This window comes from Natator depressus, chromosome 2 (assembly GCF_965152275.1).
Source record: "Natator depressus isolate rNatDep1 chromosome 2, rNatDep2.hap1, whole genome shotgun sequence".
Lineage (NCBI taxonomy): Eukaryota > Metazoa > Chordata > Testudines > Cheloniidae > Natator > Natator depressus.
In genome coordinates this window covers 39,684,306-39,697,690 of record NC_134235.1, presented here as the reverse complement: position 1 = coordinate 39,697,690, position 13,385 = coordinate 39,684,306, and the positions used below count along the sequence as shown (strand labels likewise).

At 47.1% G+C, this 13,385-nt stretch overlaps 1 protein-coding gene across 1 annotated transcript in view; it reads right to left on the bottom strand.

Annotated features, from left to right (window-relative positions):
- Positions 1-13,047, bottom strand: part of NIPAL2 (NIPA like domain containing 2) — a 150,268-nt gene extending 137,221 nt beyond the window's left edge. The window contains exon 1 of the mRNA XM_074942898.1: positions 12,951-13,047. Coding sequence (XP_074798999.1) covers positions 12,951-13,047 — 97 coding nt within the window. The remainder of the gene's footprint in view (positions 1-12,950) is intronic.
- Between the last annotated feature and the right edge of the window lie 338 nt (positions 13,048-13,385).

Here is a 13,385-nt window from a genome sequence, read left to right as displayed (position 1 = left end):
GGGAAGCAAATGAGTACAAAACAAATCTGGTCTATTTCTTGTTTTGATCCACTCCATCTATCTTTTAGATCTTTGGCTGGCAGCAGACGGTGCAGAAGGACTGCATGCCATCCACATCTCATGGCTGCTCGGCAGAAGATGGTACAATAGGACTGCTAGCCATCCTCATCTCTTGCCTGCTCACCATAAGATGGTTCAATAGGACTAAATGCAGGACTAAAGAGAATGACCCGGTCAAGTCACTTCTAATGTAGTCCCTGCACCCATGTCTGCCCAGGCGCTCCTGGCCGATGTGGCCAGGAGCACCTCGGACATGACGATGACCGCGACCAGTCCTATTGCACCGTCTGCTGCCACAAGGCAATGGGTTGCTGCTGCTGTGTAGCAATGAAGTACCGCATCTGCCAGCACCCAGGAGACATACGGTGACGGTTACCTGAGCGGGCTCCATGCTTGCCGTGGTATGGCGTCTGCACAGGTAACTCAAGAAAAAAGGCGCGAAACGATTGTCTGCTGCTGCTTTCACGGAGGGAGGGAGGGAACGGGGGCCTGACGATATGTACCTAGAACCACCCGGGACAATGTTTTAGCCCCATCAGGCATTGGGATCTCAACCCAGAATTCCAATGGGCAGCAGAGACTGCGGGAACTGTGGGATAGCTACCCACAGTGCAACGCTCCGGAAGTCGACGCTTGCCTCGGTACTGTGGAAGCACTCCACCGAGTTAATGCACTTAATGCACTTAGAGCATTTTCTGTGGGGACACACCCACTTGAATATATAAAACCGATTTCTAAAAAAACGACTTCTATAAATTCGACCTAATTTCGTAGTGTAGACATACCCTCAGAGTGCTCAGGCCTCACCATCTCTCCAGCTCAGCCTGTTCTGGTACACCCCCAGGCTGAAAATATGGTCCAAATGCTTCTTAGAACTACAGAGGAGCTATTGTAAGGTATTTCAAGCACCTGTTCCCATAATATCTAAGCACTGATAAGTTCTATGAAAGCTAAATATCACACACACAAAAGTGGAAGAAATTCCAGTGTGTGTCCTAGGAAAAAGAGTTCCTCTTTTATCGGTACAATATGAGGACTGGATAAAGTGCAGAGCTTATTTGACTTATGTGTGGCTTTATACCTGGGGTGGGCAAACTTTTTGGCATAAGGGCCATATCTGGGTGGGGAAATTGCACACAGGGCCATGAATGTAGGGCTGGGGCAGGGGGTTGGGGTGCAGGAAGCAGTGAGGAGTGTGGGAGGGGGTGCGGTGTGCATGAAGGGGCTCAGGGCAAGGGGTTGGGGCAGAGAAGGGGTGCAGGGTGTAAAAGGGGGTTGGGGTGCAGGAAGAATGCAAGGTACAGAAGGGGGCTCAGGGCAGGGGGTTGGGGTGCAGGAGGGGTTTGGGGTGTGGACTCTGGCCCAGTGCTGCTTACCTGGAGCAGCTCCGGGGTGGCAGCGGTGCACACCAGGGCCAGGGCAGGCTCCCTGCATGCCTGCCCTGGCCCCGCACCGCTCCCAGAAGAGGCCGGCACCACGTCCCTGCAGCCCCTGGGGGAGGAGGAGCAGAGGGCTCCGCACGCTGCCCTCGCCTGTGGGTATCTCCCCCGAAGCTCCCATTGGCCACGGTTCCGCGTTCCCAGCCAATGTGAGCTGTGGGGGGAGGTACCCCCCAGCGAGGGCAGCATGCAGAGCCCTCTGCCCTGCCCCCCCGGCCCCAGGGCCGCAGGGACATGGCGCTGGCCACCTGTCGGTTCTGGGACTCAGGCAGGAGATAGGTGCCCAGAAGCCTAATGAGAGGCAGCAGCGTGCACTTGCCCTAGCATCTAAAACTTAAGTGACTAGGGAATTTTTACAGCAGGAGCTTAGGTACTGAGTGAGTGCAAGCACTTACAGAGTTAAGCAGCAGAAGTGGGAGTTTCATGGGTTGCAGTGGTGCCATGCATGGGGGACAGATCCCTAACTCTGGAGTTCAGGCACCTAAGTTGCTTCGTAGATCCCTGTGTTTTAAACCTTTAGAGTCTAAACCAGGGGTAGGCAACCTATGGCACACATGCCAAAGGTAGCACGCGAGCTGATTTTCAGTGGCACTCACACTGCCCGGGTCCTGGCCACTGGACACCTGGCTCCGCTGCTGCCCTGGCTCACCGACCGTCAGCCCCCTGCCAGCTGGGGTTCCGTCCACCGGCCCCGCTCAGCCCGCTGCCAGCCCCGGGTCCTGGCCACCGGTCCGGGGGGCTCTGCTGCTGGCCTGGAGTCCCGGCTGCTGGCCTGGGGCTCTGCAGCTGCCCCCAGCTGTGGCTCACTGGCCCCCGCCTGGGGCAGGAAGGGGTGCAGACAGGGGCAAGAGGGGGCGCAGCTCAGCACCCCCACCTTAAAAATTGTTCCAGCGCCACTGTACTGGGATATTTTAAAGTCCTGATTTGCTGCTTACATCACTATCACACCACGTGGAACAGCGCCTGCATTTGACGTAGAGATACGAATGTACATGCAAGAAGTGAAGTCAGAATTTTCGAGATTTCCAGAGATTTGGCCCAATGCTTTCTTTTCTAATTAAACCTGAGAAGTTCAACGAAAGCAACTTGAATTTGTCTGTATTTCAGAGGATGGGTGTTGAAGATTTCTAAATGCATCTCATTCAGCTAAAAAGCTCAGAATTGTGGGCATCAAAGTTTGGAGATCTGTGGAGTGCACTTGAAGCTATGGAGAGATATCATGGGGCCTCTATTCTGACCAGCTGGACGTCTCTGCCAGTGAAATTTAACTGTCTGAAGAAAATTGCGTTTGCAGTGCTTTCAGCATTTGGATCCACATACCTGTGTGAACAGATATTTTCACACATGAAATCTGTCCCCCGTCCCTCTTGGAGCTGGTTAACAACTGATCACTCAGAAGCCTGTGTGCAGCGTGAAGTATCCAAATACATGCTAGACATTGGAAAACTCAGCAAGGAAAAGCAAGGGCAAGTATCACACTAAACTTATAAGATCTGCATTTTCATTTAATTTTAAATTAAGCTTCTTAAACATTTTAAAAACCTTTTTTACTTTACATATGACAATAGTTTAGTTATATATTATAGACTTATAGAAAGAGACCTTTTAAAAACATTAAAATGCATTACTGGCACGCAAAACCTTAAGTTAGAGTGAATAAATGAAGACTCGGCTCACCACTTCTGAAAGGTTGCCAACCCTTGGTCTAAACAGAGGCCAGCCACTGTTTGTAGACAGACACTTGAGGTATAGCTGCTCTATCTAGCACTCTTCCTGAGAGTTTAGGCCATGCAGCCCCTGGAATCAGCACTGACCCCTCAGTCTCCCCCATAACTTAAACACACTCTCTCCCAGCATCATGCTGAAGGTGAGGACCTTCTGGGTTACAGTTCAACTTTCTCAGGGAGCACATGTGAAGGTGTAGTACATAACAGACATTTTGCACAAGACTCAGAGAGCATTGCTCTTTACTTAAGCACATGAGAAATACACAAATCAATACAAATTAATAAACCTACCTACATTTCCCTGCCTTAGTTTTCTCACCACTCCAGAGCATTCTTTGGGCTGTCGATAGGGTCATCTGGGACCATCCAGAGTTCTCCTGTTGCATGCCTGGCTTGGATTCTGAAACATGAAGCTTTCTCCCCATATCAGCATCTCTGACTTTGGCCAGTCTGTCCCCTTCCCCTCTCCTGTCCAAACTTCCTGTGCAGCTCCTTCAGCCTTCCCTCTTGGAGTCCTTTTGTAACCTTCCAGTCCCTCTGTCAGGTGGCTCCTGGATCAGTCTCCTCAGGTGATCCTAGACCTTTACAAATAACAACAGATGGGAGGGAGGGGAAATGCAACAGTTCCTGTTACCTGAACCCCCTCTGTAGGGAGGTTAGAAATGCTGTGGTCCTACCACAGACCCCCCCCCCCTTTAGAATGGTAGATTATGCTGCCTTTGTTGGAGATTACCTTTTTTACCACGACATTTTCTTAAAACCAGCCAGGACTCAACCATGAACTTTTTGTCCAAAATTTGTCAGTGGCAATCTGACTCCTGTAGGCACAAAGATCAAAAAGTCACAAGCAACTTGTCGGCAGGTGAGAGACTATGTGGGAAAACAAAGCAGCTGGTCCAGATGTCCCACCACCATATTCTATGGTGTTAAGGGAATGAGCAAATGAATGTAATGGAACTGTGAGTGATAAAAAGCACAGGTGAAATTCACCATCGAGGTAAGAAGGTGCAGTGCACTTATTTATGCCAGCAGTGAAATTAAAGAATAAATCATGCCAGACAAACTTGCTGACTTCTTTTTGATTGAATTACAAAACTAGGAGAGGGACAGAATGCAGGAGTAGTCATCTATCCAGCCCTGAGAAAAGCTTCTGGTTCAAAGTATAACTTCAAAAACAAATGCTAATTGGCTTGATTATGAGCACTGTCATATAGACTGAATGCAGGCGGAAGACCAATAAACAAAGGGTAATGAATGATAAACAGCAGTGCTTAGAGTTGATGGGGAAGTATCTGGGGGACACAGGGATCTGCTCTAGGTCTGGTTCTATTTAACATCTTATTAATGATCTGGAAGAGAGGGATAAACAGGTCATTAATTTAGTTTATACTCAGTTTTACAGATTATGCTAAATCAGGAGGTGTTGCAAACCAACGAGGACATAATACAAAGAGACCTAGAGAAGCTGGAAATAATGACAGAAACTAACAAAATGGGATTTAAATGGGATGCATGTGAGATAATATTGTGGAGGAGGGAGAATAATCTGAAATGCAAATATTTAGTGGGAGAGAGATCCTTGAAAGCTGTAATGCTGATGGCGCTAGAAATGGTGATGGACAGCAAACTGCATATGAGCATGCAGTGCAAGACCAACATGTTCCTGGGGAAGAGTAAGAACCTGGAGGGATTGATTGATGAGGAACTAAAGCCTAGATTCACAAAGATACTTAGATGCCTAAACCCCAGAGTTAGGTGCCTAAATCTGAGGTCTAGGCAACTAAATCCCAGTTCTACGCTCTGCTGCAATTGACAAAACTGCCGCTGAGCCCTGTAGGCACCTAAATTCATTCAGTGCCCCCAGGTTTTTGCATTAAGAGTTCCCTAGACTCCTAAGTTTCAGGCTGGGTGTACGCATAGTGCTGTCTCACTCTAGGCATCTGGATGCTTATGTCCCACCTAAGCCTCAGAGTGATTCATGAGCCACGGAAGATAGGCCTTTGCCCACCTAACTCGCGTGCAGGGCCCAATCTGGTAGGCATGCTCTGAGGCTGCTTACCAGATCAGACTCCTCAGGAAAGTTCACACAAAACAGCTGGGTGCCCGGGGACCCTCCCTTACATCTTTTAGCCTAGTGCAGGGGTCGGCAACCTTGTGGGCAGCCGTTTTTTGAGGGGGTGCAAGGTGCAGGCTCTGGCCAGGAGGCACTTACCACAGCTGGCTCCCAGCCGGCAGCACAGCAGGGCTCAGGCAGGCTGCCTGCCTGCCCCAACCCCACGCCACTCCTGGAAGCAGCTGGCTGCTGGCATGTATCTGTGCGCCCCTCAGGGGTAGGGGGGCAGTGGGTCTCCGTGCGCTGCCCGCACCCGCAAGCACCGCCCCCGCAGCTCCCATTGGCCGGGAACTGGCCAATGGGAACTGTGAGGATGGTGCTGGGGGCAGTGGCAGTGCGTGGAGCCGCCTGCCCCCCGATCCCCAAGGGGTGATGAACTTAAGCTAACAATGAACAATCTGCGTACAGCTGTGGTCCCCTCATCTCAAAAAAGATATACTGGCATTGGAAAAGGTTCAGAAAAGGGCAACTAAAATGATTAGGGGTTTGGAACTGGTCCCATCTGAGGAGAGATTAAAGAGGCTAGGACTTTTCAGCTTGGAAAAGAGGAGACTAAGCAGGGATATGACAGAGGTATATAAAAATCATGAGTGGTGTGGAGAAAGTGAATAAGGAAAAGTTATTTACTTGTTCCCATAATATAAGAACTCGGGGCCACCAAATGAAATTAATGGGCAGCAGGTTTAAAACAAATAAAAGGACGTTCTTCTTCACTCAGCGCACAGTCAACTTGTGGAACTCCTTGCCTGAGGAGGTTGTGAAGGCTAGGACTATAACAGGGTTTAAAAGAGAACTAGATAAATTCATGGAGGTTAAGTCCTTTAATGGCTATTAGCCAGGATGGGTAAGGAATGGTGTCCCTAGACTCTGTTTGTCAGAGGGTGGAGATGGGTGGCAGGAGAGAGATCACTTGATCATTACCTGTTAGGTTCACTCCCTCTGGGGCACCTGGCATTGGCCACTGTCAGTAGACAGGGTACTGGGCTGGATGGACCTTTGGTCTAACCCAGTATGGCCATTCTTATGTTCTTATGTTCTAACGTTGAGATGCCAATCCACATCTGAGCTTTCCTGGGAATGTGGCCTAGCTTGTAAGGACTGAGTCATGCGTGGACATGTGACTTGCCCATGTGACTCCAAAACTCCATCTCGGAGCTGGATTCTGCACAGGAGAGAGGAGGGGGGGTCTCCACCCACAAGAGAAAGTCTATTTAAGCCCCTGGGAGACCCCTCCATTTGGTTTGCACCTGGCTCAAGAGATAGCCTCTCCACCTCCAAAGGATACCTGAAAGAAACTGGAACAAAGGACAGTAACCACAGGGGTGTGAGTGATTGTTGGACCCAGACTACAAAGAGTCTAGTCTGTAAAAGAAGCTTACTGGAACATCTCTGAGGGTGAGATTTCATCTATAATCACTTTCTTACTGCTTTAGGTTTAGACTTGCATGTTTTATTTTATTTTGCTTGGTAATTCACGTTGTTCTGTCTGTTATTACTTGGAACCACTTAAATCCTACTTTTTGTATTGAATAAAATCACTTTTTACTTATTAAATAACCCAGAGTATGTATTAATACCTGGGGGTGCAAACAGCTGTGCAAATCTCTCTATCAGGGTTATAGAGAGTGAACAATTTATGAGTTTACCCTGTATAAGCTTTATACAGGGTAAAACGGATTTATTTAGGGTTTGGACCCCATTGGGAGCTGGGCATCTGAGTGTTGGAGACAGGAACACTTCTTAAGCTGTTTTCATTAAGCCTGCAGCTTTTACAGGACTTGGGTTCAGACGTGGGTCTGTGTTTGTAGCAGGCTAACATATCTGGCTCAAACAAGGCAGGGTTCTGAAGTCCCAAGCTGCCAGGGAAAACAGGCTCAGGCGTAGTTTCGGCACGTCAGTTGGCAGTTCCCAAGGGGTTTTCTATGATCCAACCGATCACACTTGTCACTGAACTAGAAAATCCGGTAAGGCAGAAATCCACCCTGGGGCTACAGCACAAGTGGTCTGCAATGGACGACCTTAAATGGCAAGACCAGATTATAATCAATGTTTGGAATTGTCTACCGGATATGTACAGTCAGATGAAGAATTATGCATTTGGACTTCTCTCAATCTTCAGTTCAACGTACTTCTGTGAGCAAGTGTTTTCCAACATGAATTTTATCAAAAACAAACTGAGGAGCCAACTGCAAGATGTTAGTCTTGAGTCCTGCTTGGAAATGAAAATCAAGGCATATTCACCAAACATTGAGCAACTCTCTAAAGATGTCCAACAGCAGAAGTCGCATTAAAAGTATTGGTGAGTAGTAATAACTTTAATATGTTCAATTATTATTAGTTTGTAAATTCTAACTCTACAAGTAGCTTTGCGAGTGATACAGCTCTTGAAATATTTTGGTCAAAGACAAAAACAAAAAAATGGCTCGTCTTCTTTGAAAGGTTGCCGGTCCCTTCTTTGAAAGGTTGCCAACCCAGTGGTTAGGGTACTCAGCTGGGATATGGGAAGTCCCTGCTCAAAGCCCTTCTTCTCACCAGCTAGAGGGGGACTTGAACTGAGGTTCTACTACCATTGGGCTATTCTGATGTGGGACATCTTCAATTCTTCCTGTTGAAGCAGTCCCACTGTGGCTAAATAACTGAAGTCATTGAGACAGAGAGCGAGCACATGCATGAGAATGACTCTTATAGCCTGGTGGTTAGAGCCCTCACCCAGTATGTGGGAGACCCAGCATCCTGCACCAATAACTGAGTATTTATCCCAAGTGGAACAGCTTCAACAGGAATGACCGAGGAAGTCCCACATCGGAATATTCCATAGCTCAGTGGTTAGAGCACAAGCTCTTCTCCTCATTAGGTGGAGGTGGGACTTGAATTGGTGGGTCTCCCATGTCCCTGGGGAGTACCCTAACCACTGGACTAAAAGTTGTGAGGGAGCTGCAGCTGCTCTTCTGCCCTCCCCGCCCCTAGCCTCCTGCAAAGAATACCTTAGGTATTCACCTGGGAGTTCATAGCTGAGAATTGCTAGCAAACATAGGCATCCATCTCCCTGAGCAGGGAAGGGCTTAGTGCACACTCCTTCCATTGGCAGCTCCCATTGGCTAGCTTAGGCAGCTCCCCATCTAAAATGCTGACTTTTATGGATCTCAGTCTAAGGCGCCTATCTCTCCCCATTCATTTTATAGGGAGCCGAGATATCTAACTCAGACTTTGTGAATTGCAGTGCTGTTCCTCTGATTTTCTAGGTGCCCAGAAGTTACGTGTTGTGATGCCTTAAGTAAATAGGCCTAAGTAAATAGAACAGCCTGGCTAAATGACAGCTAAGTGGAGAGAGGAAAATATATTAAGGGTCATTGGAGCAATGCTGATTTACATCAGCCCAGGAACCATCCCCTAGGTGTCCATGTGTATTTGAAAGGTGTAAACACCACAGAGGCAGAGGAATTGCTTTGAGTGGTACAATGGATTATAACAGAAACAAACCATCAAAAATGTAGCCTGAATCTCAGAAAAAGCATCCTAAGGGCGAGCCTGATTAGACTATGGAAGAGTCACCCAAGGAATTGGCATCATTTAAAACTAGACTGAACAAAACACTGAAGGAATACACGGTGGGGAACAATCCTGTGTCTTCAGGAGATGATCTAAGAGGCCTTATCCATCACTAATTACTACGATCAATCAAGAAGCTCCATTCACAGCAGGGATTATATTCGTTCTAAAATCCCTTTTGCACACATTTGGTGGCTCATGAGTTACACCTCTGTAAACACTAGAAAGTTGTACCATTTTAATTGTACACGACCACCTTAGGTGGATGGAGTACTAGATGTATAAAGGTGCTTTATATTGGTGTAGCTATTCTGGGGAAGGGGAATACACTATACAGATAAGACACTTTTATCCTAGTATAACTACATCCACATTAGGGGTTGTACCAGTTTAACTATATTATTGTACCAGTGTAACTATATTGGTTAAAAAAAGAGTCACACCTTTACCCATAACAGTTACATCAGTAAAAACCTTGTGTCAATCAGGCCCAGAATGCCTCTGTCTAAGATTAAATGTGACAGCATGTAGATGAACACTACTGTTTTATACAGTCTTCTCCTCTGGGCATTGGGTCTCTTTCATGTACAGCATAAGGATCCATGTCTGACTGCGTCACCTCGGAATTTATCCTTCAAAAATGATTTGTTAATGTCTGTCTCCAAACAGATGGCTGTAATACATTGTAAAATGGGATCTCATCTGCTGGACTGAAAGGAAAGGAAAGGAAAGGAAAGGAAAGGAAAGGAAAGGAAAGGAAAGGAAAGGAAAGAGAGAGAGAGAAAGAGAGAGAGAGCCAGGAATGTGTTCAGAACCACATTTTCTAAAAGAGGGCCTGGGACTGACTTCACAGCTGCATGGAGGAGATAAGGAGAAAGGGAAGGTTAGGGGCATTTTAATTCTGTTGCTTATTATGTAGATGTTACACTTCATAACAAGCTGCGGCTTTTACTTGGACAGTAGTCAGTATTATTTAGAAATATTCCGCAAGGGTGCAAGTCAATTAAAAACAAATAATTACACCACACTTCTAAGTGTCAGGAGGCTGGAGAGGCTGCTCAAAAAACAGACTTTGCAGCTTTGGGGAAGTTTCACCATGCAAAATCATAACAGGGCTTTTAAAAATTGCTTTAAGTCTGTTCTTTCCTTAGTACCCAAACTTAACTCCCCTTATTATAGGTGCAGCCCTGGAGGAAAACAGCCCACTGGAAGCTTAATGGAAATGGTATTTCCGTAATGCCACTAGTTCAGAAGTGACATATTCTACCCTTGTTCCATGTACAGAACTCCCATTAGTTTCAAGGATAGAACATGACACATCATTTGTCCAGGTGAATTTTAGAGCTTCCTGTTATCATAAAGGAGTAGCATGCTGATTGCCTATATTACATATTGTGACGGGGCAAGGCCAGATGGCTATAGAAAAGTAGTGGGAGATAGATATATTAGCTCCAGGCTAAACAAATCCCTGGTACCAGGATAAGTGAAATGGCAGCTGCTCCAGGTCAATTAAGACACCTGGGGCCAATTAAGAACTTTCCAGAAGGCAGGGAGAAGGCTAGGTTGATTGGGACACCTGAAGCCAATCAGGGGCTGGCTGAAACTAGTTAAAAGCCTCCCAGCTAGTCAGGTGGGTGTGCATGTCAGGAGCTGTGGGAGGAAGTTGTGCTGTTGGAGAGACTGAGTAGTACACACCATATCAGGCACAAGGAAGGAGGCCCTGAGGTAAGGGTGAAGTGGAGCTTGAGGAAGTGAGGGCTGCTGTGGGGGAAGTAGCCCAGGGAATTGTACATGTCATGTTTCTAAAAGGTCAGCTACCATAGCTGATACTATTAGGGTCCCTGGGCTGGAGCCAGGAGTAGAGGGTGGGCCCGGGCTCCCCCCCCACACCTTTGCCCCCTGATTAATCACTGAGACTGGGAGACAACAGAGACTGTGCAAGGAAGCATAACTTCTCCTCACCTCCCTCGCTGGCTTATGATGAAAATGGCTCAGTAGACTGTGACCCTTGTCTCTAGAGAGAGAAGGGTTACGTGGAGGGTCACAGTGAGCCTCTGAGGCTAGCGAAATCCACCAGGAAACGCGGGACCCACGGAGGCAAGGACAGAGCTTTGTCACAATATATAAACTGGATCAAAAGAACATTAAAGATGCAAGTCAAGCACTAAGGCAATGCTAAAATTAAGAGTACCTGTGCAACCTTAATTTGACCCCTTTGTGTGTATGCATTATGATAATCTTTAATTACATGATCACATACTATATCAGGGGTTGGAAACTTTCGGCATGCGGCCCATCAGGGTAATCTGCTGGCGGGCTGTGAGACATTTTGTTTACATTGACCGTCCACAGGCACGGCCCCCCGCAGCTTCCAGTGGTGTTATTTGTGTTTATTTCTACAACAACAAAAATGGGTGAAAATCAGTGGAAAAAACTATGAAAATTTTTCTGAGTAAATAATATTGAGGTTTATTTTGGTGGATGGAAGGACTGGGGGAAAAGTATTCAGTAGATTAATGCTTTGATGAATGGAATTCAATGTGGTTTGCTGCAGAACTAAAACAGAACTCAAAACACAATGCCATCTCTGAGTTTAAAAAAACAATGTATCTCTAATCCCCAAATAAAACTTTTCATTTGAATAAACAGTTTACTGTTATAGACTTAGAACTCTTAGCCTATAAATATTTACATTTAATGATTGGGTCACACCATTCACAACGATTACACTCAACTTCATCCTTTTCTCCTATTTTTTGTTTTTTTTAAACTTTCAAATACTTCCTTGTGTTCTGAAACATATTGTGATATAGATTTTCATTTTTGTCCCATTTTAGTGTGTCAAATCTTTAAACTGTTATTTGCTAACAGCTTGAAATGTGTATATGGTGGGCGCGAGATACATTAGTACGTTGAGATGCGTATGCACTTCAGAGCTTATGTGAGTGCCTCTTTGTTTATTGTTTGTATCTTCTAGACTAAGACATAGCCTTACTTCAACAGACAGCTTTGCATATACACACAGACTAATATAGTATCATAATACATATATCTCATGCAATGTATTGTATTTTCCTAATAAAACAAGTTATTTTTATGTGTATTCGAATGATACAAAAGTAGGGTGAAAAATCGGGGAAAAAACAAATATTTTTTGTAAAACCCAGGATTTTTTCAATAAAAATTAGTTTAAATGGAAAACAAAGGGGCTTATGCTTGAGCCATGAGACCATCCTTTCTCTTCCTGCAACCTACATCCTCATTCACTATGCATATTTTATGGGCCCCCGTCTCGCAAGCCTCCCTGGCCACCCCTGACACACCACCCGAGTCAACTGCACAACATCCAACCGGTTTGCCTCAAAACCGTGCCCAGAGAACATCAGGCAGGACCTGCTGCCACCTGAGGAGGGCAAGGAACCTTGGTGGACCAGTCTGTATTCTACTTTGGTTCCATGGTCCACTGGCAGCTCCTCCATAGAGATGAAAGCAAGGGGGGTACCAAGCACAGTTCATGAATTCCCCTGACCCCGGTCTCTTCTGCATCGAGAGGGAGACCCTGGTGCACGTCTACATAGAGTGCTACAGGTTGCAGCCACTCTTCTGGCTCCTCCAGAATCTTTTACTGAGGTTCTGGCTGCACTTCTCCCCACACATCCTCATTTATGCACACCCCATCTGTGGCCCCCACAAAGGTGTGAGACCTCCTCATCAACCTCCTAGCGCTGGCCAAGATGGTCATCCATCACTCCAGGAAGAGGAAGCTAGATGGGGGTGACTGTGGCACCTATTTCTGGTCCCTTATCTGATCACACCTCCAGGAAGAGTTCCTCTGGACAGTGTCTCGTCTGGACACCATGCCTTTGAGGAGCAGTGGGCACTGTCTGGAGTTCTCTGCTTGGCTCCTTTTCCTTCTGACTCCCTCATTTTTAACCTTTGACCTCATTCCCATTCCTGTTTTCTTCTTCATTGTCCCACGTACTCAGTTGCGGTCTGGGCTTAGTGGCTTCTCCCCCTTAGTTGAGAGAGCAGGCCTTTAGTCTTGGGAGGGCCTAGGCCTACCTGTACCAGCCCCTGCAAACACCACATACCTTTCAGCAGCTTCCTTTAGTACACAGCCCTGATTCAGTCCCAGAGCTCCATTAGGGTTGCCAGGCATCCGGTTTTCGACTGGAATGCCCCATCGAAAAGAACAGTCAGAACCCTGACGGGCCACTAAATTTCTGGTCGGCGGTGCAGCAGGGCTAAGGTAGGCTCCCTGCCTGCCCTGGCTCCGTGTGGCTCTGGGAAGTGGTTGGTATGTCCCTACGGTCCCTAGGCACAGAGGTGGCCATGGGGGCTCCATGTGCTGCCCCTGCCCTGAGCACCAGCTCCACAGCTCCCATTGGCTGGTAACCATGGCCAGTGGGAGTTGTGGGGCTGGCACCTGCAGGCACGGGCATCATGCAGAGCCCCCAGGTCCCTTTGCCTAGGAGACGGACATGCCGGCAACTTTTG